We start from the raw sequence: 22,934 nt of genomic DNA, 5'->3' as shown, positions 1-22,934 counted from the left end.
TACGTTCATTTACATTTTAAATAAAAATAAAAAATATAAACATTAAAAAAGAAGTACAATGTACATACAAATGAATACGTCTATTCTACTGACGGAAAGTAAGAACATTAAAAAAACATGGTACTATGATGTGATCCAATTCATAAACCTCCCCAGTCGTGATTAGGGATGAGGTCGGGATGGTACCGGTACCGAAATTTCAAAACTTGGTACCGATTCCTCACTTATATAATTTGACAGATTATGAAATGAATTAAGTGTAAACAAAATATGTAACTATGTAAGTTTAAATATGATACCAATAAATGAACTACAATGTTCCATAAAATAAAATGCAAACGAAAGTCAATACATAAGTCGAATTACAATAAATAAATGTAACTTCAATTTTAATACAGATTTCACAACTCTCTATATACCTCCTTGTATACCACATTTGTAGTTGTATTGGTAACATTACCGTTCTTGTCAAATATTAACAGTTTAAGCCCGTCTCTATTTTTTACTCGAGATAATGCTACGTATAGTTGACCATGTGAAAACACTGGCTCCTTCAAAAACAAACCCACAAACCCACTTTGGATAGCGACTGTCCTTGTCTCTTATTTATCGTCATTGCGAAATATACGGCTAGTGGAAATTGTCTATGTTGAAACTTAAAAGGAATTTTTTTGTCGGTAGGTGTGAGTGACGTCCTATGTATATAAACCGGCTCCCCAATGTTAGTTCCAGATATAATTTTAGCATTTATAATACGATTTTCTAGTGACGTCACTTGAAGTCTAGTTCCATTACATAACCAACCTTTTTTATCAAGATTTCTTAATAGCATAACCGGAACCCCAACCTTTAGCACCAGTTTATGATTCGGCAAACCAGATAAATTTAGCCTGTTTAGAATATCAGGAGAGTACAATGATTCATCAAAATTTTCATTAAGATACTCCTCCTGGCATATACTATCTTAGCAACCGAATCGATAGCAACACAAGTATGCATCTTTTGTTAATATGAAACATACACACTGTTGGAATAATAATAATAATAATATAAAAAAACTAATACTAAAACGTTCGCGAGAAATGGGTAACCGGTCGCCGATACTTGTGTAACGCGAAACCGGTTCAGGGACGCATTCAGTAGATGGTCACCGGTAGTACGCAACGCATTGTTACGTGAAATCGGCCCATAAACCTTTTAAAACACGCACCTATGAGCCTATGCATATTAATAAGTATGCATCTTTTGTTAATATGAAACATACACATTGTTGAAATAATAATAATAATAACAATAATAATAATATTATAATAATAGTATAAAATTTAAATATACTAATACTAAAATGTTCGTGCGAAATGGGTAACCAGTCGCCGATACTTGTGTAACGCGAAACCGGTTGCGGGACGCATTCAATAGGTAACCGGTCACCGGTAGTACGCAACGCATTGTTACGCGAAATCGGCCCAGAAACCTTTTAAAACACGTAACTGTGCGCCTATGCATATTAATAACTATGCATCTTTTGTTAATATGAAACATATACACTGTTGAAATAATAATAATAATAATACCAGAATGTTCACGCGAAATGGTAACTGGTCGCCAGTATTTGTGTAACGCGAAACCGGTTGCGGGACGCATTCAATAGGTAACCGGTAACCGGTAGTACGCAGCGCATTATTAAGCGAAATCGGGCCCAGAAACCTTTTTAAACACGCAAATGTGCGTTTGTGCAGATTAATAAGTATGCATATTTTGTTAATATGAAACATACTTTTTAAACACGTAATTGTGCACCTGTGCATATTAATAAGTATACATCTTTTGTTAATATGAAACATAGACACTGTTGACTTTTAAGGTCAACAGTTTGCAAAATTACGAAAGATGCAAACTGTTGACTTTTAAGGTTAACAGTTTGAAAAAGACTTGGATAGTTTGACGTGTAATTATATATGGATCTACACTGAATGATTGAATGTTGAACATTAAGTTTGTTACTAAACGCCGGTAAATATGAAAATAAAAAAGGTATGAAATAATATCATGGCATTCTGGTACCTTATGGTGTCTTGAGCTTCACAAGTCATATTGCAATTTATTTAGTAATTGCTCAAGACACTGTTGACTTTTAAAGTCAAAAATATATTTTCAACTTCAACATTAATGGTTACATTAGGATTTTAAAAATAAAATGTTAGAAACAGATTAAGGCAAGTAGCACCTGTAGACATGAATTGTAATAGAATAGCTGATCGAATGGAATTGATGTTATACCTTTGCCACACGATGAGCCTTGTTGATGTCTTTCCAATTTGACTTATTTATTACCAACCGGCTTACAACATAACGATGCCTGCATACTAGTAACTTTGCTGATTATACACAAATAAGCGATAAATAAGCAACCAGCTTACAAATAAGTGATTAATATTGTTTTAAAAATCAATCATTACTTTTTTTGAACATTAAGTTTGTTACTAAACGCCGGTAAATTTGAAAATCAAAAAGGTATGAAATAATATCATGGCAATCCGAAACCTTAACGTGTCTTGAGTTTCACAAGTCAGATTGCAACTTATTTAATAATTGCTCGAGACACTATTGACTTTTAAATAAACATGAACATAAACCCTAAATCTAAACCACAATTAAGAAACAAACCAAACACAAAAAAACCTCTAGATAACTGACCACCATGAACATAACCCTAATCCTAATAAATTATATCAGATCAACAATTAATAACAAAGTAACCAAAAAGCACAAATTGTTTTCCCAAAATTATCAAAATCTACAATCAAATCACAACAGCATAGACTCAATAATCATTAAAAGTCAATCAATAATACTAACCAAAATCAAAACTTTTCAGATATTGTGAATCAGGAGATGATTAATCACCGGTTGTGCGTTCATCAATTAAATCGTCGGAGAGGAAATCGAACATAGCCTTACAATCGTTTGTTCATCGATCGATTGAAATGCAATAATGGAAAACCCTTAGGCCTGGAGAATAGGAACAAAAGGAATTTGTGAGGAGGATACGCTGAATGAAAATAGAGATAGAAGGAAAGAAAGAAAGAAATAAACCCTAAAAAAAACTCTAAATAAGTGATGAGCGGGAAAATAAAAATCTGGGTGATTGAGAAAGAGACAGCTTTTCCTTTATTATAGAGTTTAGATTTAGATAATTTAAACGACGGGTTTTTTAACCGATTAAACTATCACACATGGTTCAAGTCAAAACATTTTATTATTAGGATGGGTTTCGATCCACGGGTTGGTTTAAAAGTAGTCATTTACAACATTTTTTTACTTTGCTATTTAATCAACCCATCATTGATGTTAAGTTCATCATCTTAAAAATCCACAAAAATATTAACACTATACTACATGTTTTGGTTCTTCATGCGATAATGACAACTTCTTACCTTTCGAATACAAATGTTAAACGTTAGCACACTGTTAATCAGACGATAAATTGACTTTGTATATCCTTATATTCTTCATATGGTATTTATCAGACATAAAATGATACATTACAAGAAAGTATTAGTTTATTGACTTTTTAAATAACCTCAAAATATAAGGTTGTTAAGTCATAGGTTGGTTCTAAAAGCGGATGTTTAACTGATGCTGATTAAAATATTAACTAGAAAATTGGTCTATGCAATGAAATTAAGCTACATGTGAAAATACAATAAGATAACCGTGCTATAGAAGCCGAAATCATATCCAGAAATAATACTGGAACTCACAATTTTATTATTATTTTTTAAATCCTACACCTTTAGATAAAAATATTAATTTCAAAGAATGAAATTTTCACTTAATTTTTGTTTGGAATGAAGATTAATAAAAAAGGTCAATCATTGTAGATTGTTGGTTTGTTTTTCTAGACAATTTGTTTTAACTCATGACCAGTCATTTGTTGCATTAACTAGAGTTAAAATCATAAACAATGTGAAACTATTAAGTTTTGAACAAACAAGTAAAGCTACAAATAAAACTACACATATTGTGTATCAAGAAATATTTAGAGATTTATAAATTTTCTATTTCCATATTGTATAGTGTATAATTTATTATACCATATAATATATCTTTATATCTGTTAAACATATTTTTCTGTATGTTATATTATTTTATTGTTTAAATAAATTTATTTATTCTAACCCGTGTGCTACACGAGTAGCTAACCTAGTATATATATATATATATATATATATATATATATATATAAGGTTTAACTTTAATTAAATTCACGTTCATGGTAATTGACCATTTAACTTGGAATCCTTTTATAAAAATGCATGTGGAAAAAAATATATTTTTTTATTAAAAAGAAAGCTCATGCTTGTTTGATTCTCAACATGCACGCTCGTTTTCCAGATTTCAAATACCTAACATGTATATTAATAAATTGCCTTTATATAATTTTTTTCTCTCCAAAATGATTGTCTATTGATGATTTATTTCATTACTAGATTCAGACTTAATAACATTTTATTAGATTCTTTAATGTAAACTGAACTTGTTCAGATTTTAGGGCTTTATTGGTGTTTTTTATCAATCATTTTCAACCCAATTCATTAATAACGGTTAAAAAAATTATGCATATATATTATATAATATATAATTTTTTTATATAAAAATCGGGCTCTTATTAAGATCGTGTCCTAGACGGCTGAAGAGTCATGTATGAAGTCTAGGACGGCCATGTCAGTATAATAAATACATTTGTTAAATAAAAGAATAAAGTAAATCATTTTAATAAATACTTTAATGTAAAATCATATCATTATCTAATAATATATGAAACTAATGGTATCACAAAAGATGTTAAATTCTATTCCCATTCTGGATTAATTGAGTGGTAACATAATACAATAGTTTAATATAATTTAATTATGTAAACCATTGAATTGAGGTGAACACGTCCAAAATAAATATCTTAAACCAAGATGCGTTTTCATATATTTTTATGGAAAGAAAGAGAATCAAAGATTCTTGAGACCAAACACCAATCACGAAATCAAAACATGCTTTTCTTGCGCTTTGTTGAGCTCAATAGGCGCCTGACTTATCGTTTCAATCTCATTCACACTTTTACAAATTATAGTGTTTTTCTTTTTTATTTATTTATCTATTTTTTCAAAAAAGTGAACTATAAAAAAGTATTTACCCGTATATCGGTTTATTTATATATCTATACTACTAGCTTATATGCCCGTGTGCTACACGGGTTGACATTATGTCTTTTTTTAAATATATTAATAACAATATATAATAAAATGTGTAAAACTTATAATAATCAATTACACATATAACCATAAAATTCAATTAAAAGTATATTTGTTAAGAGATATATGTCATGGTTTCCATTTACTAATTTCTAAACACTTTTTATAGAGAGTATAATGTTTGTATTTAAAGATTTGTCACATCGAATAATCCATTTTAACCTTTGAATCGGGTGACAAATTCAGATTTCAAAGATATTATCATTTACAAAATTACATCATCATTTACAAAATTACATCATAATTAGTATGGTTAACAATTTGAAAATTATTTAGAGCATGTTTGGGATTGAGTTTGAAAAATGCTTATTGGCTTATTAGTGTTTTCAAAAAGCAAATAAGTTAAAATGTGTTTGGTAATTAAAAAAATATTTCTTAATTTAGCTTCTTGATAGGGTTAAAAAACAATTTTTCAAAAGCCTCAAATCCAGGCTTTTTGAAAAGCCAATAAACATTTTTGAAACTCAATCCCAAACATGCCCTTAACTTCAAATATGAAGTGGATAAAGTAAACACAGTAACTTTAAATATGATCTGTGAAGTTTTAAAAATCAAATTAGCATGTATCCAAGTAACTAAATTACAATGCTTGGACACATATCGATTCCATTTTTTATTGTGATGTATGTTGTCAAGATATAATAAAAGTTTCAATTTCGTTTAAAAGTATATATTTGTTGTTTTAATTTATAATCAAAGATTTACATATCACATATTTAAAAAATAGAAACTTAATTTTTAAGAAAAAATAATTGTTTACATTGTCATGTGTTCACCCTATCCAAAAAGTTTGAATAGTGTTTAAAAGCTTAATTTATTTTGTTTGTTTCCTCTTATGATGTATGGTTATTTTTCAACTTACAAATGTTCTACAAAAGTAATATTGACCACACCTAAATATGTTTAGAAACTTTTCATTTCAAATTGTTTCATATTTCATTACATATTTAATGTAATCAACAATCATCCAATTTTGTTAATTTGTTTCATATACCTAAAAATATATATTATTATTTTTTGTGATGAGTAGTTTCTGTCAAACTTATATTTGATGTTATCATAATAACTTGAATTTTAAAAAGTTAGGTCCATATATTATGTTATAAATATTTTAAATTTATAAGTATTATTAGAAAATGATATAAGTCACTTGTTTAGGTAGAAAAAACATTATTATACTTATTAAATAATTTCATAATATTCACATTTAAAAAATCAAATTTTATACATTAAAACTATAATGTTCAAATTATTTCATACAATGCTATTACTGTTTCAATTTATAATCAAAGACTGTGACTAATTAAATTCTCATATGATATATGCTGTCAAGGTATAATAAAATTTCCATTTTCGTTTAAAAGTATATATGTTGTTTTTAATTTTGAATAAAAGATTTACATTTTAAATATTTAAAAATTAGAAACTTCATTTTTGACAAAAAGTACACGTTTACATTTTAAAGTGTTCACTCTTTCCAAAAAAGTTTCAATAGTGTTTAAAAGCTTAATACATTCTATATGTTTCCTCTTTTGATGTATGGTTATGTTTCAACTTCAAAAGAATGTAGAAAAGTAATCTTAACCTTACCTAAATATGTTTATCAACTTTTTCATTTCAATCTATAAGCACTATTCATATTGGTCAACTATAAAGATAAAGATAAGTTTACAATTTCAAAACTGTCTCACAATTTAGTTACACATTTATGTAACCAAGAAAAATCAATTATCTGTTTTTTTTTCATATAACCTAAAATAGATTTTTTTTTCTTTCGTCTATAATCTCTATAACTTATCTAGATGTTGTTTAGTGTTAGTCACAAAATAGTAGTTATACTTTTGTTGTCCTAGTTAGCTGTCATAATAGTGATGCCCTAGACTTTCAAATGTCACTGCACTCGCCTACGGCGTTTGTATATTGTCGCCGGCTTCCAGATCTGTAGAGAAAGATCTAACTCCAAAGCAAACTGATAAAAACCAAATAAGACGTATTTAGTTTCACTTAATAAGAATTACTAAACCTACATCAAGGACACCTAAAAATGAGTCGAAAACTTAATTCAAATATGCACAATTTTTTTAAGGTCCAATAATGCATTTTATTTTAAATTACTCTTATGATGTGAGGTTAAATAGTTAGCCATAAAAAAATTATGTTTTATCTCTAGTGAGTCAAAAGGATTGTTACTCCTTAACAAAATTACAAAACAAAAGAATCATGCAGTTGTCATAGAATAGAAAATTAGTGCTAAACCGACATCAAGTACATTTTCAAAACTTTCCCAAAAACTGGATACAAATATTTACATCTAACTTTTTTAACTTTCGACCCAATATTGAATATGATTAACCAAAACAATACCAGATTCCTACCCATTTCCATAATCTCACTTATACTCAAAATACCCTTATGCTTGCTAGCACGAACTAAATAAGCAGGTCTTTCAATAAAAGTAAACGTTGACCAAAATTTGGTCAACCAAAAAAAACTGAACTTTGACCAAAATATACAAAATTATTTAAAAATAAATGAAAGGCATAAAAATAATTAAAAAAAAGCAACGGAGTGATTTTGTAATAGGAGTTATAAAGACACATTTTTTAGAGAATAAAATGCATAAAATTACAATATTTAATGAATAAGAGGTTTAAAGATGCAATCTCACATTATTATGAAATCTGTGAATAAGAGTATTTTGGTCTACTTTATTATAACTAAACGTCGAGAGCTTCTCAAGACGAGTCGAGTTTGAGCCTAGACAAGCTCGAGCTCAGCACGCCCTAGATTATAAAACATAAGGGTATTTTGGTCCCCTTTTTTGTTTACCTGAAAGCATTGTAATTTTGTTGCAATAGATACCACAAGGTCATAAAAGAGTTCATTAGGCAACCGTTTCGGTCTAGTCATCCCCACCACCGTCACATCATCATTAGCTTCAGCCTACAAACATAACATCACAACAAATTCATTTGCATACTATAAATTAGTGAAAAAAATTGTGTTAAGATCAAAAGAAAATCAAGCTTAGGACTTTTTCAACACATGAGTATTGGCTCTTAGACAAAACCTAAAATGTATAAAGCATTTTGATAAGCAATGGATGGACACCAGTTTAAGTTTTCTAAACAATTCAATTCAAATAAAGTCATAGGTTTTCTTTTATTAATTTTTTTCAAACCCCATGGCGGAATTTACAAACCAACAATGTCGTAAAATTGTTGTAATATGATACAAAATATCACAAAAAAATAGATTTATAAATAACTTGTTAGTATTTTCTGAAAACCCGTACTGCCCCGAACCAAGATGATCATTTTCTAAAAGAACCTTTTTGATCTGAATCAAAATCACCATTTCACCAAAAGTGTCACACCCCGACCAAAGGCGGCGGAACATGCCGGGGTGCAACGATTGCTCATAAGAGCATGACACTATTTAAAGTGACAATATTTAACAAACTCATTTCATTTCACAACATCGAAAATGTCACATAACCAAATATTCATAAGTCAAATACAACAAAATATAGCAAATCAAATATTGTTCATTTTTGCTAATATCCTAACGGTATTTGTGACGTTTTCTTCACCGAACTCCAAAATCAACCTAGATGCAAACCTGTAACATTTCATAAAATAAAGTTTATCAACACAAAGGTTGGTGAGCAATTCATAAGTTTGAACAATAGATATATAGTATGAAAAGCCACAAAACTAGTATACAAAACCATAAATAATAGCTATAAACTTGGATAAATAGTTATCGCTAACAAGTTAGCGACACCGAACTATAAGGGGTTGCCAAATAGTTTAGGATTTTATAGTTATCGTTAATTGCATTACGTTAACGACACCTTGCCATGAGGTGTTGCCAAATGGTCTAGGATTTATAGTTCCACCATCCAAAAGCGATAAACACATAGGCAAATAAGCATAGAACACCAAATCGAGCAATTATTCAAGTAAAGTATACAACAACGTTTGTGGTTTGAGACCCAAGTATAAAACATTTAGTTTAGATAAGGTGAAATGTCACCCCCAAAATAAAAGATAGAAAACGGGGTATGAAGTTACTCACGTTCAAGTATAAAACTTGATCGGTAAAAGATGAATAACCGGATGGATGAAGTTTAACGAGCAAGGCCTAAATGACAATAAAATCTTGGATTTAGAATGGTTTTCTTGAAGATCTTTAAATAAAATAATTGTTGCAAAAAGTAAACAATTAAAGTTCAAGGTTTAAAATGTAACTATTTAAGAATTTATAATAACAATCCTTTAAAAATGTAAGTTTGCTCGAAACCGGGTTAAAGTATCTAATCTTAATATTTACTTAACCAATGTTAAGTAATAAGGTGGGAAAAATGCTAAAATGCAAGTTCCTTTGGGACAAAGATACTAAAACGGGTCTTTAACGAGTGTTCGGGTTGTCGGTTCGGGTCTTGACAAATGGTCAAACCCAAAGTCAACTTTCCAACATATTAATTGTTATGAGATAACTCATTAAAATATACTAACACTTAACCAAGTATGTAGATCTATCGTTTAGAACTAACAACGCACGTTAAGCGAGTGTTCGGTTTTGTCGGTCCAAACTATGTGATGAGATCAAGTTGGATCCAACAATTCCAAGTACTTAAGAAAATAATTAAAATCAGTTTGTAAACTATTTTTAAAGAAATATACAAGTCTTGGTAGCTAAAAACACACTTGTGTGTCTTAAGCGAGTAAAAGTCGGTATAGTTCGGTTTGGTTCGGTCTCCATCTCACAAATAGTTCATAGATGGTTTCTACATGCCCAAATATCATAGAACTTGTATATTGGTTTATAAATGAAGAAAACTTAAATTTTACAACTAAAAAGTTAACTACAAGTCTTTTAAGCAAAAGTTTCGGTTTAGTTCGGTTTCCATCTTCCAACGAGTTCATAGATGGATTCCATATGCTTAATATCAAAGAACTTGTAAAATGATTTTTGAAACTCAAATCTAGCAATAAACATGTTTAAACAACTATTTTAACAAAACTAGTAAACAAAAGTTTGGTTTCCAGTTTGGACTAGTTTCGGTTAAACCGAGGTTAGTCTTTTACAAACCCACACCATGGAACTTGTAAATAAGATGAACAAACTAAAAATTGTTAGAAGTTAGTCATAAGTGATATGTATAATAAGTTGTGTGTGTGTAAATATATATCAAGAACACGAAGTCCTCCATGAAGCCTTGCCTTATGACATTCGAAACTTAACCAACCGGAGTCGGTGAAGTAACAAATAAAGGAAACAAGGGGTGTGTATTATATATATGTTGTACCACCATATTCAAGTTTTAGTAATATTAGATGAACAAGTTAAAATGAAAGACTATAGTTAGTTGACCTTAAGAAATCAAAATAACAAAATGTTGAAGATGAATACTTGGATTTGAGAGAGATTTGGAGAAGATGAACAACCAAAATGGTGCATGGAGCCTTGCTTTTATAATGGTAAAAGTATGGTTCATACAAATAGGGTAAAGATGCATGTGATGGTTGAAATGGTCAAACAAGTTTTTGGTAAATGGCAATAATAGTCCCCAAAGTTTGGTTTAAGTCATTTTTAAAGAGTTTTAAGGACCAAAAAGAATGTTTTCAAGACCCAACAAGTGTAAAACAATATTGTAACATAAAATCCATCATTTTGATTATATCATAAGCTTTGGTTTACAAAATGGGTCGGTTTTACATGATAAACGAATACAAAAACGAATACAAACGAGACCCGAAATTGACGAATGTCACAAAAAGACTCTTTATGATGATCATTTTATAAAAAGACCCTTTCTGGTACGAATCAAAATCACCATTTCGTTGAAAAGACTCGTTATGGCATGAACCAAATATGAGCTGAAACAAATATGAACCAAACCAAAATGACCATTTCTTAAAGACCCATTGCATTCTAAAGTCTATATGTTTATTTCGATAAGATAGATTTGATCTTTTTAAGTGCAGACTATGTCACCAAAAATATATAATAATAATAATAATAATAATAATAATAAGAGAGTACATGATCAACTTCGTATTGTTTTATAAAAATTGACGAAATTAAACGAAAGGGGTGGTTAATTACCTCAACAACTTTCTGTAGAGCAAAATCTAGACCCCACTCGTGAATTAGATCTTTCTACATTTATAATTGAAAGGATTAGACATAACCAGTTAAATAAAATCAAAATAAAGACGCATTTTGACCATTTTATCATCTCTAAACAAACGGAATAATAGAAATAAGTTAAAATATACTGTCTTACTTGTTGGTTTAAATCCGAGTATAAGCTTTAACTTCAATCTCAACTGATTAAGATCTATCCTCTTTGCAGCTACCGAATCATGCAGTTTTGATGCACTTCTACACACATTATATAGATGTTTCTGTATTATGAAAGATAATATATTTGTTAGTCAAAATGTAATCCACTTATAAATTCAAAATGTAGATACAAAAACAATTAAAAACATTAGTCGATTATATTGAGTAAATAGTTAAGTATTATTTTTTTTATATACTAAAGTGCAATATCATAAGCAATTTGATCAATCAGAAAACTTCAAATTTATAAACAAACCAAATTAACCAGGAAAAAAAAGAAAAAGAAAAAGAAAAAGAGAAAACAAAGGATGTGTGCTATATATGGTAGCCCATTGGTGTTAATATCCAAAAAGATAAACATCATTTTGTGTAGTACAACATTAAGCTCATCATGAGCTGTCATTAGATATGCAACACACATTCTACATGTGAAATCGTATGGTAAGTCTAGCACCAAATATAGTAAAAGTGACAGCTGGATATGATTTCTAATGAGAGTGAGTTGATTATTATCTATGGCTTCAATTTTTCCAATAGTTTATTAATATGCACACCTGGTATGTATGGAAGTGCCAAGCAGTGAAGGTGGAGATGGTTTCCAATAGTTTATAAATTTTTCCGAATACAACCCGACACCAAATTGACCAATCAAACTATTATCACTTCCAAGATTCTTGTTCTCCTATAACATGATAAAACATTAAAAAAATCATTTAAGAAACTGATGCGCATAAGTGCATAGCTAGCTATATAAGAAAAAAAATAGAATACTCTGATTCCAATATTCCATACTGATAACAAATACCGAACAGAAACACAACACATTTACAGCAAACCAATGAATCTATAGTTTTATACCCACCAAAACATGTATGAAAATAATTTGAAAATTTTCATTACAAAAATCAATAAACCGTTTATTAAACAGTAGATTGAAAAAAAGAATAAAGGAAAAAATCATTTCATTAATGCATATAGATGCCCACCAGATACTCAAAGAGTCACAGGCAAGACAACCCAAGGACGGGCCTCTGGAGCTGTAAACGAACCGAACGAACAAAAACAAGGCCTTGCTCATGTTTGTTTGTTAAGGAAATAATGTGTTCACGAACGATTCATTAACACTTATCGAACAAGATTTTTGTTCGTGTTCGCTTGTTAAGGAGATGAATGTGTTCACGAACGGTTCACGAACACAAATAAAATCGGCGGAGCCTAGAGATTAAGATCGATTTATTCATTAATGTGAATAATAAGAAATGAAATGAAAATAATGCAAAAACAATTTGATAATATGGTTCCTATTTTATGTTAGAGGTAATAAGTTAAAGAAAATAAATAAATGTACAAAAAACTTTCATGAACAACATATACAAACGAACATGAGCAAACGTTCATGAACACATTATTGAACGCTTACGAACACAATTGAATGAACGAGGGCTTTGTCCATGTTCGTTTGTTTAACTAATTGAACTAAATGAACGAACATGAACAAGAACTTCCCGCCGAATGGTTCATGAACTGTTCGCTGAACGCTTGGTTCGTTTAAGGCCCTACGGGCCTCTGTCTCCATTGCTTGCCCTTGGAAGGGCAAGACACATGGGATAAGGATATGCAACATGGACTTGGTCTGATTAACTTTCTTTGTAGGTGAAATCCATTGCACAATTCAATATATCTAATATTTTTAAGACCAAATTCATATGTCATACACTATATCACTCTCTTTATTCATTAGTTATCGTAGTTCATGAAATTTAGTTTGGCTGTGCTTTTATTTTTTTGCTTTTTGCTTTTTCGATGGGTAAAATGTCCAAAATGGCCCTTCAAAAGCACCTAAAAGCTTTAATTTGGTGCTTTTAGTTGCTTTTGGAGGGACATTTGGGACATTTTTCCCTTCAAAAAGCAAAAAATAAAAGCACAGCCAAACACCCCCTTAATGTTATAGTTTTTATCGAACGATTATAAAAGTCGTTTATAGAAATAGCTCATTGAAGCTTAATTGACTTTTAGTGTAAACCAACAACATGATGCTCATGAATGATTTTCAACTTAAAATGGTGTAATGCTATAAAACTTAATTTGGTGGTTGTGCGTTTCGTCAGTTAGAAAGCAGCATTACAGCAGGTTACACTTACATCAGATGTGATATAAGTTGACAATGATGATCATGTTGCTCATATGTTGACTAAGGCATTACTAGGTCCTAAATTTCTATGGTGAATTTTTTAAACATTTAGTCAACAAAGTTCGGTTTCGACTGTACACTAAGGTGGATATTGTTACAAATAGTGCTAAAGTCAAACAAAAAGTCAATGGGTAACTGTTTAGGGGTGCTTTAGTGTAAATAGTTAACACTCGTTTATTATCTAAATGCTTTGTAATGTTCTTTAGTATTTGCATGAGCGAAATAAAAACATTCTACTGATCCAAATTAATGTGTACATTTTAGTACCAACATTAAGATTATAACCTCATCAATGTAGAAAATATCCTTCTCCCCTCTTTGATAGAAATTAAAAAGTAACAAATATTAATAAATCAGATGTTGAGTCAATTGCAGGGGAGTAACATTTAACAACGCCATCAAAACTTGATACATAATTATTTCACAACATCATAGCACATCATCAAGTGTAGTAGCATTACCATGTTTCAGCTCTTCATTCGTTTGAGAAAAAATATGACTGCAAATCGGCTTACGATGTGGACCCAGAAACCGCCTTGCCTTTTGCAAGCTTTTCATCACTTGGAGCATCGGGTCCAGAAGGAATCCTTCCCGGATAATCAGTTGCTGATGAATCTGATCCTAACATACTGTAAAAATGCATAAACATGAAATACAAAAAATACTTGAATAAATAAACAAAACAAGATCAATGAAATATGAAAGTCCACCTTTTGTCAACAATCACCATGGACCGAAGCTCACAGTTGGCAAAACTGCACATAATTTTTGAAGCGTCAAGTTGCATAGTAACCAAGCCTTTCTAATATAACGTTTAAATGGTGGTTGAAGATGACTTACTGTTTTTTAATTTCTTTCCTGACCGTTGGGTGACAGTCGTTGCCAAATGTAGCTAACGTATGGAACAAAAATCCACTGTGAGTTATCTCCTTTTCTTTCCGTGTCCATAACCTAATTATATCATAATTACAAATTACAAAAAAAAATAATAATAATAATAAATAAAATTCAATGAACAGAACTGACCAATTGAAGACGTTTCCCCCCCGGATTGCAAGCTCTTCTTTTGTCTCCCTTACATTAGCTTTCCATAGAACATCCTCATCGCTTTCTATCTGAAATAACAACATGCAAAGTAATCAAGATTCACACAAATTCGCACCAACAGAACTAGAAACATGCATCGGTAAAACCACTTGCCAGCGAAAAATTAACTGCGGGAAATAGGCATTGGTATTCACTGACACTTCTCCTTCGGTCACACGGATGAACACCCTGATAACCAAAACAACAATGTTCAACATCATATTTTTCAAAACATTCAACAGACTAAACGATTGCATTCCATGGGATTACAATATATATATATATAGGATCAGGATCATGAGAGAACTTTTTTAAAATTGAGAACTATGAGAACCATTTTGGACCACAAAAAACCTAAAAATAAAAAAAAAAAGCAAAAATCAAAAAAGTAAAAAAACCAAAATTCTTATTTTATCATCCGGTTTCATAAAAAAAACAACTCGTTTAGCTAAATTATATACACATATGTAAATATATACATATATGTACATTTACATGTTTTTTTTGTACACATGTGTATAATTTAAGATAAATGATACTGTATATATGTGTATATTACGTAACTAAAGATTATATATATATATATATATATATATATATATAAAGATGTGCCCTGCTTGCGGTGCGCGCATATAATGTATATATGTGTGAACCCTCGGGTGGGCAAAAGTAAAATTGCACTAATTTTGACGTTATTTTACTAATTTTGTGAAAATAACGTTAAAAGTGATGGAAGGTTAATCAGGCATCATGTGGTGGCGTTGATAGCCGAAAGACAAGGGTACATGCACCAATCAGCCGGCGTCCCGATGATTGAGTGCTATGTGTCTTATGTAATATGTCCAAGGCTTGATGCAAAACTACTATCGAGCCGGGGGTCTCACCGGAAGCAGCCTCTCTATCCCCATGGGGTAGAGGTAAGGCTGTCTACATCTTACCCTCCTCAGACCCTACCATAGCTTTGCTATTGATGGGATATACTGAGTACGATGATGATGATGATGATATATATATAAAGATGTAACTGGGCCCGTGTGCTCAATACTTACAAACTCTAATGATAATACACATTCCAATGGTTATAAACATACCAAATGTTCTCGACAGAGTTCTACTGCAATAATAGGAGGGCAGTTTAAGCTTGAGATTGCAGATCGACCACTGTTTCCAGCATTTGCTAGCATCGGTGGTAGTGAATCCACCGTATCCGTGTAACCCTCCCCACCAAATACTCCAACTGCGGTTTGCATAGTCCTAGAAATCACACAACTCAACACCTTATTACAAAACACAAAACATAACAATGCAATCATGCAGTTGCATTGTATTACCTCAACAAAGGAGATGTGATAACCGCTTCAATTTTTTGGGCAAGCCCGGAAGCATGAACATGCTTTCGCAAATTTTCAACCTAATCACATAAACAAAATAGTTCATGATTAATAATTTGTTTACAAACATACATAAATAGTATCATCATTATGGTTTATTGATATTGAGCCCACGAGCACGGTTTCCATATGTCCACCAATGCAACCGAGGCCTACCTTATGATCAAACTGGTTGTCTGAGCTTGTAGGCCCGATACTAATAAACCTTAATGATAATATATATACTTTTGGATATTCACCTGCTGCCAGCCTAAAGGAGTTAGCTCGGCATCGAAATAGTCAGGGGACATGTAGGCTTTATAATCTTTGTCTCCTATTACATTGTGAATTCCTTGGGCGTGTCTGACCTGGAAATATGTATTATACTTATTGGAAAAACCAAACTTGTTAATTAATAATAATTGGATTAAATAGTGGAGACTAACTGAAGAGGTAGGTCCCAGCAGAGCCCAGTTGGACCCGCAAGACTCACCTTGAACAGGGACGTCTGCGCGGTTGGACCCGCAAGACTCACCTTAAACAGGGACGTCTGCGCAGTTGAACCCGCAAGACTCACCTTAAAAAGGGACGTCTGCGCAAAGACCAACTGGATGTGCAGGACCCACCACGCTCAGAGAGATGACGTCCTTACGCGCAGTACGCAAGCTGTTCCCGCAGGAAAAGCCTCCCAATGGTAACGTACTCCGCCTGTTCCCGCAGCTACGGATACTAGCCATCAGGGAAGGCTACCCGCACTAACAGCAAGGCTACACGCACAAGGCACTTAACTCTCAAAATAATTCAGTAATGTCACCTGAAGAAGGAATGAGCAAAGCCGGGAATACTCCCGCCCAAAGCCGGGAAAACTCCCGTCCAAATGAGCCAGTCCGTACGCTACTGGAGGATCTTTTGTACTGTACCTGCCAAGGTATGGACAAAAGATCTGACCAAAGCTGCGACGGCTCACTGACAACAGTACGACGAGGAGCACGCTCTAGTACTTAATGTCACTATCAGCCGCTGCCTACTCACCAACCCCTGTCGTGGCACGTACATAGCCTGCAGTTGGTGGAAAAGGAATAGTACACAGCCGGCCATGTCACTATCAGCCGCTGCCTACCCACCAACCACCAGCACGGCACGTGCGTAGCCCACAGTTGGTAGAAAAGGAATATTATACAGCCGGCTGTACCTTCTTGGACACCTACCTTCGGCTATAAATACTCCAACACCTTGGAACGGTATGATCATTCTATCATCTTATTACCATATCATCTCAGATATCTGCTCTAGTCATTTCTCTTAATATACACTTATATTCAAGAGCAATCTAGTCTGATTCTCACGCCGGAGGGTGGTCACAAGGAGGTACCCCCCCTTCTCAGTGACGAGCTCACGGTGTCTGTTTTGCAGGTCATCTGAAGAACAACCATCTTTGCCGGACCTAACCCTCGTGGGAAACATCTACTTAACCCCCAGATTATTCGTAATCTGCCCGGGGTCACTTAGTGTTTCTTCATTGGCGCCATCCGTGCATAAAAGCTAGAACTAATTCTTTTTCAGTTTTTTCAAAACTTCTGGAAAGATGGTTAAAGTTACTCCGGTCCCAAGGCCAGCGAGTGACCAAGAAACCCCGGTAACCACAACCCCAGCTACTGGGGGGAACACCGGCGAGTATACAAATTTTACGAACACTACCCCGGTTACCCAAGCCGGGGCAAGTGCAGTAAATTTTACGAACACTACTCCGGTTACCCGAGCCGGGGCAAGTGCAGTAAACAGTCATCCCCTGGGATTCATTGATACCCAGGTGGAAAGACAACAGACGAGGCTCCCCCGCCAAACACTTGAACAAGTTAAAGCGTGGGCGGAAGCACGTCAGAAGGAATTCTAAGCTGAGTTGGACGAACGCTTACGTTCCATCCAGCAGGCTGACGAATTTGGAAGCACTCGACAACAGCTCAACATGAGCAGTGAGTGCGAGTACTCGGACGATGATCGGGAGGAATCCGACACCGACGCAAACCCTCGCCATAGGGCGAAAGGGAAGCGTAAGGAAACGGACTTCCAACTGAGAGAATTTTGGAGAAACCTTCAAACCAAAAAACGCGGGTCGAAACCCACGTGACTTCTCCAAAACCTTTTGACCAGCTGTCGCAAATGCGGGAACGAAGGAAACTGCAGCTTCAATGTTGGAGATTACATACTGCGTAAACAACGAGATTCCGAACCAAGTGCATATCGGCTCGAAAGGCTCGATGACACTCCCATCCCAAGAACATGGAAGGGAGCTCAATTACACAGGCTCCATGTAGATCAATTCCAAACTTATAAAGAAACGGCCTGGAGCCACTTATAATGGAAATGATTCTCCTTATCACATTGACGCTGATGGTCTTACATTTATGAACTTTCCACACTGATATGCCGGTATCCACCGCATAAATAAGTGTGAAAGGAAGTCGTTGCGTGTGGACGGCGGCAAAATCCGCATAAGCACAAAAAACGACAAAAATTTTCAAGAGATGAGGACAACCTTCACGCAGGTCAGTTATAGGTGAAGTTTGGTCATCCCACTAAATGAAAGTGCCGGTCCTACCCGCACAATCATGATAGAGGAAACTGAACACTAACCTATTGACAACCGCGCGTCGAACGGTTTAACTTATTCAAAACACTGATATGCCGGTATCCACCGCATAAATAAGGGTGAAAGGAAGTCGTTGCGTGTGGACGGCGGCAAAACCCGCATAAGCACAAAAAACGACAAAAATTTCCAAGAGATGAGGACAACCTTCACGCAGGTCAGTTATAGGTGAAGTTTGGTCATCCCACTAAATGAAAGTGTCGGTCCTACCCGCACAATCATGATAGAGGAAACTAAACATTAACCTATTGACAACCGCTCGTCGAACGGTTTAACTTATTCAAAACACTGATATGCCGGTATTCACCGCATAAATAAGTGAGAAAGTCGTTGCGTGTGGACGGCGGCAAAACCCGCATAAACACAAAAGCGGCAAACCTTCACGCAGGTCAGTTATAGGTGAAGATTGGTCATCCCACTAAACGAAAGTGACGGTCCTATCCGCACAATCATGATAGAGGAAACTGAACACTAACCTATTGACAACCGCGCTTCGAACGGTTAACTTATTATAAACACTTGGAAAATTTCTAAGTTAAACTAAAGTATGCACGAGCGAATCATACATTGTTTATGCGGCAAAACAAGTGCCAAATTAAGCTATAATATGCATGAGCAAGTCATATAACGTTTATAACGCAAATCAAAAAGATTCAAAAGTAAGCGGGACTATACCCCTTACCTTGGCAACCAAGTAACTATCAGACAGGTGCGAGTAAAGTGTCAAGGCAAAACCCTTCACATACTTAGCACTTGCGGGGAATTGAAGCCAAGAACACCTTGGAAGTAAAGTAACTATAAGACGAGTGCGGGTACAGTGTCAAGGCAAAACCCTTCACATACCTAGCACTCCGCGGGGAATTGAAACCAAGAAGGATCTTCTGGGCCATGCTTGCGGAAACGGAAATAACATCCCCGCATAGCAGGAACGTTGAGAACTAGATTGTTTGAAGCTCCAAGATGGAATTGGTTGTTTAACATAATTGATCACTATGTTTAAAACTACCAAAACCCCATGGAGAATCTACACAAGTGGAACTCAACGCTCCTGACTTGCGAGGAGGTTACAGACCTACCCGCATCATACCCAAAGATCAAGCAGAAAAGTCGGGAATTTCTGCACGTGACATTAGGACTTCCGCGGGAAGAATCCCCATGGAAAACCTTAAAACTAAACCCTTTTCAAAACCCCTTGCTTAAGTCCAAAAGTTCACCTCACTTATTAACAATTCATGAGAAGAACATTGGACTGGGGGGACTTGAAGAGGTAGGTCCCAGCAGAGCCCAGTTGGACCCGCAAGACTCACCTTGAACAGGGACGTCTGCGCGGTTGGACCAGCAAGACTCACCTTAAACAGGGACGTCTGCGCAGTTGAACCCGCAAGACTCACCTTAAAAAGGGACGTCTGCGCAAAGACCAACTGGATGTGCAGGACCCACCACGCTCAGAGAGATGACGTCCTTACGCGCAGTACGCAAGCTGTTCCCGCAGGAAAAGCCTCCCAATGGTAACGTACTCCGCCTGTTCCCACAGCTACGGATACTAGCCATCAGGGAAGGCTACCCGCACTAACAGCAAGGCTACACGCACAAGGCACTTAACTCTCAAAATAATTCAGTAATGTCACCTGAAGAAGGAATGAGCAAAGCCGGGAATACTCCCGCCCAAAGCCGGGAAAAATCCCGCCCAAATGAGCCAGTCCGTACGCTACTGGAGGATCTTTTGTACTGTACCTGCCAAGGTATGGACAAAAGATCTGACCAAAGCTGCGACAGCTCACTGACAACAGTACGACGAGGAGCACGCTCTAGTACTTAATGTCACTATCAGCCGCTGCCTACTCACCAACCCCTGTCGTGGCACGTACATAGCCAGCAGTTGGTGGAAAAGGAATAGTACACAGCCGGCCTGGTCACTATCAGCCGCTGCCTACCCACCAACCACCAGCACGGCACGTGCGTAGCCCACAGTTGGTAGAAAAGGAATATTATACAGCCGGCTGTACCTTCTTGGACACCTACCTTCGGCTATAAATATTCCAACACCTTGGAACGGTATGATCATTCTATCATCTTTTTACCATATCATCTCAGATATCTGCTCTAGTCATTTCTCTTAATATACACTTATATTAAAGAGCAATCTAGTCTGATTCTCACGCCGGAGGGTGGTCACAAGGAGGTACCCCACTTCTCAGTGACGAGCTCACGGTGTCTGTTTTGCAGGTCATCTGAAGAACAACCATCTTTGCCGGACCTAACCCTCGTGGGAAACATCTGCTTAACCCCCAGATTATTCGTAATCTGCCCGGGGTCACTTAGTATTTCTTCACTAACCAAGTGAATAGTCTTGGATCGGTGCAATGGATACAGACCTGAAGTTGAACCGGTATCCATTGCTGCAGCTACATTAAAGATCCACTTAGAAGAACATAAACAACAAGTTACAGATTTCTATAGCAATTATTATTAATAATTTCCCAAATAAAAAGATAAAAGGAATTAACAATTAACAAATCTTGGGGCAATAATAATCAAAGGATTAAATGGATCAAAAGACAAGTGGATATGAAGTGAATAGGAGTTACGAATAAATTACCGACAAGACAGAGGATGATGGAATCGATGGATTGAAGAAGTAAGTTTAAGTTTAAGTTATGGATGAATGAATGAAACAAATTAAAGATGGTGATCAACGTGCGGATTTGTGGTTGAAACTTGAGATTCAAATCTTCTCTCCGTTGACTGCTTTCTTTTGACTTTGGATCTCGCTTCTACCACTTGTTTCCTCTAGATTACAATATCGTATTTCATTATTAAATTTTAAGATATCTTTCAAGGATGTGACATTTTGATGTTTAGAATCTAAATGATAACTAGCTAGATTAAATTCACGTGTTGTGTTGTGTTGTGATGGGTGTAAAGTTTTTCGGTTTTTTTTTTTGTTTTGAACAACCAACTAAGTAACGTAGGGTACTTCGTACGCGGCCCTCATTGGCTAAAGGTAGCCCGAGCCGGCCACTAATCCGGACGGACGGAGCCCCTAGCGGTCCACCTATTGAGGGATTCACCGGATAAAACCCGATCCCCACGCCCGCCAAACGGCACGACAGCGAGGAGCCGGTAAAACCGGGTGAGATCAGGACTCGAACCCTGGCAAGCCAGGGTCATCCCTCATATCTCCCATATAAGTTGGTGATAGTAAAGTTTTTCAGTTTTAACAAACAAAAGAGAAAACTCAAAAATATAGTCGTAAAATATAATCATAAAGATACTGAAATGTGTTCGTTTAATATGATTAAACTCCCGCGTTGCAACGCGCGTAAAAGTTATAAAATAAATGGCCCCGTTCCGTTGTTCAGGGTGTTTTTTTTTCTAATTTGAGGACATGCACAATTAGTCCTTTTAGTTCTACTAGTTGGACTTTAGCTAAAAAAAATGTTTATATTTTAACCTTAACTTCTAATTAGCGAACTAAAAACAATTGGTAAACGTCGAACACACAATAATTTTTGTGGGTGTACCATCCCACGACTTTCTCTTTAATTAGGAATGGAAGAGACGATTACAACAATAAACCTATTATCTCCGCTTATTCATGATCTTTGCTTGTAAGCCAAGCATGCTAACATGACTCAAATTCGTCATCCAATAAACTTAACAAAGAGGAAATACACTAAAATAATTCAAATGCCTGTTTTATATATCATCGCCAAATTTCATCACAATAATATAAAAAAATCAGCTACATACCAAGTGCAACCATTATTGCAGCAAAGGTTAATCAGGCTGGCTACACTCTGAGCTTATCGATAGTAAGCTCAATAGGGCACTTGTTTTTTATGGTGCTTTTCACAAAGAGATGAGTGAACCAAGGATGCTACCCTCATAGGTCACTTGTATTCGCTGATGCTTTGCAGCGAGAGATAAGCGAACCAAAGGATGTTAAACATAAAAAAATGTGTAAAGTCTAAACA

At 34.6% G+C, this 22,934-nt stretch overlaps 1 protein-coding gene across 2 annotated transcripts; it reads right to left on the bottom strand.

The window, feature by feature from the left end:
• Window positions 1-14,149: 14,149 nt before the first annotated feature.
• On the bottom strand, window positions 14,150-21,785 carry LOC143553861 (phosphoglycerate mutase-like protein 1). Of its 2 annotated transcripts, none has more exons than XM_077043762.1 (10): window positions 21,557-21,785; window positions 21,295-21,356; window positions 16,571-16,678; window positions 16,272-16,351; window positions 16,032-16,194; window positions 15,051-15,129; window positions 14,881-14,965; window positions 14,695-14,805; window positions 14,565-14,609; window positions 14,150-14,483 (listed from the first exon to the last, which is right to left on the bottom strand). In XM_077043762.1, exons 2-10 carry the CDS (start codon window positions 21,352-21,354, stop codon window positions 14,366-14,368), a joined length of 849 nt encoding a protein of 282 aa, XP_076899877.1. In that variant the 5' UTR covers window positions 21,355-21,356; window positions 21,557-21,785; the 3' UTR covers window positions 14,150-14,365. The 2 variants fall into 2 exon arrangements, with proteins under 2 accessions (XP_076899877.1, XP_076899876.1); XM_077043761.1 differs by having other exon boundaries at window positions 21,295-21,362; window positions 21,557-21,783.
• Window positions 21,786-22,934: the final 1,149 nt, after the last annotated feature.

This window comes from Bidens hawaiensis, unplaced genomic scaffold (genome assembly GCF_021521415.1).
Source record: "Bidens hawaiensis isolate Kalapana, Puna unplaced genomic scaffold, B.hawaiensis_p1.1 tig00017405_1, whole genome shotgun sequence".
Classification (NCBI taxonomy): Eukaryota; Viridiplantae; Streptophyta; class Magnoliopsida; order Asterales; family Asteraceae; genus Bidens; species Bidens hawaiensis.
Note: the sequence above shows the minus strand (reverse complement) of the source record. Positions and strands in the feature narration are given on the sequence as shown.

What these genes read in the sequence shown, in the direction of transcription:
- LOC143553861 (XM_077043762.1), bottom strand. Translation starts at nt 21,354, where the DNA reads ATGGATACCGGTTCAACTTCAGGTCTGTATCCATTGCACCGATCCAAG. An exon ending in AGTTAATTTTTCGCTGGCAA is followed by an intron (nt 14,966 to 15,050) that starts GTGGTTTTACCG and finishes TATTTCAGATAG; the next exon opens with AAAGCGATGAGGATGTTCTA. An exon ending in AGGAAAGAAATTAAAAAACA is followed by an intron (nt 14,610 to 14,694) that starts GTAAGTCATCTT and finishes AATTATGTGCAG; the next exon opens with TTTTGCCAACTGTGAGCTTC.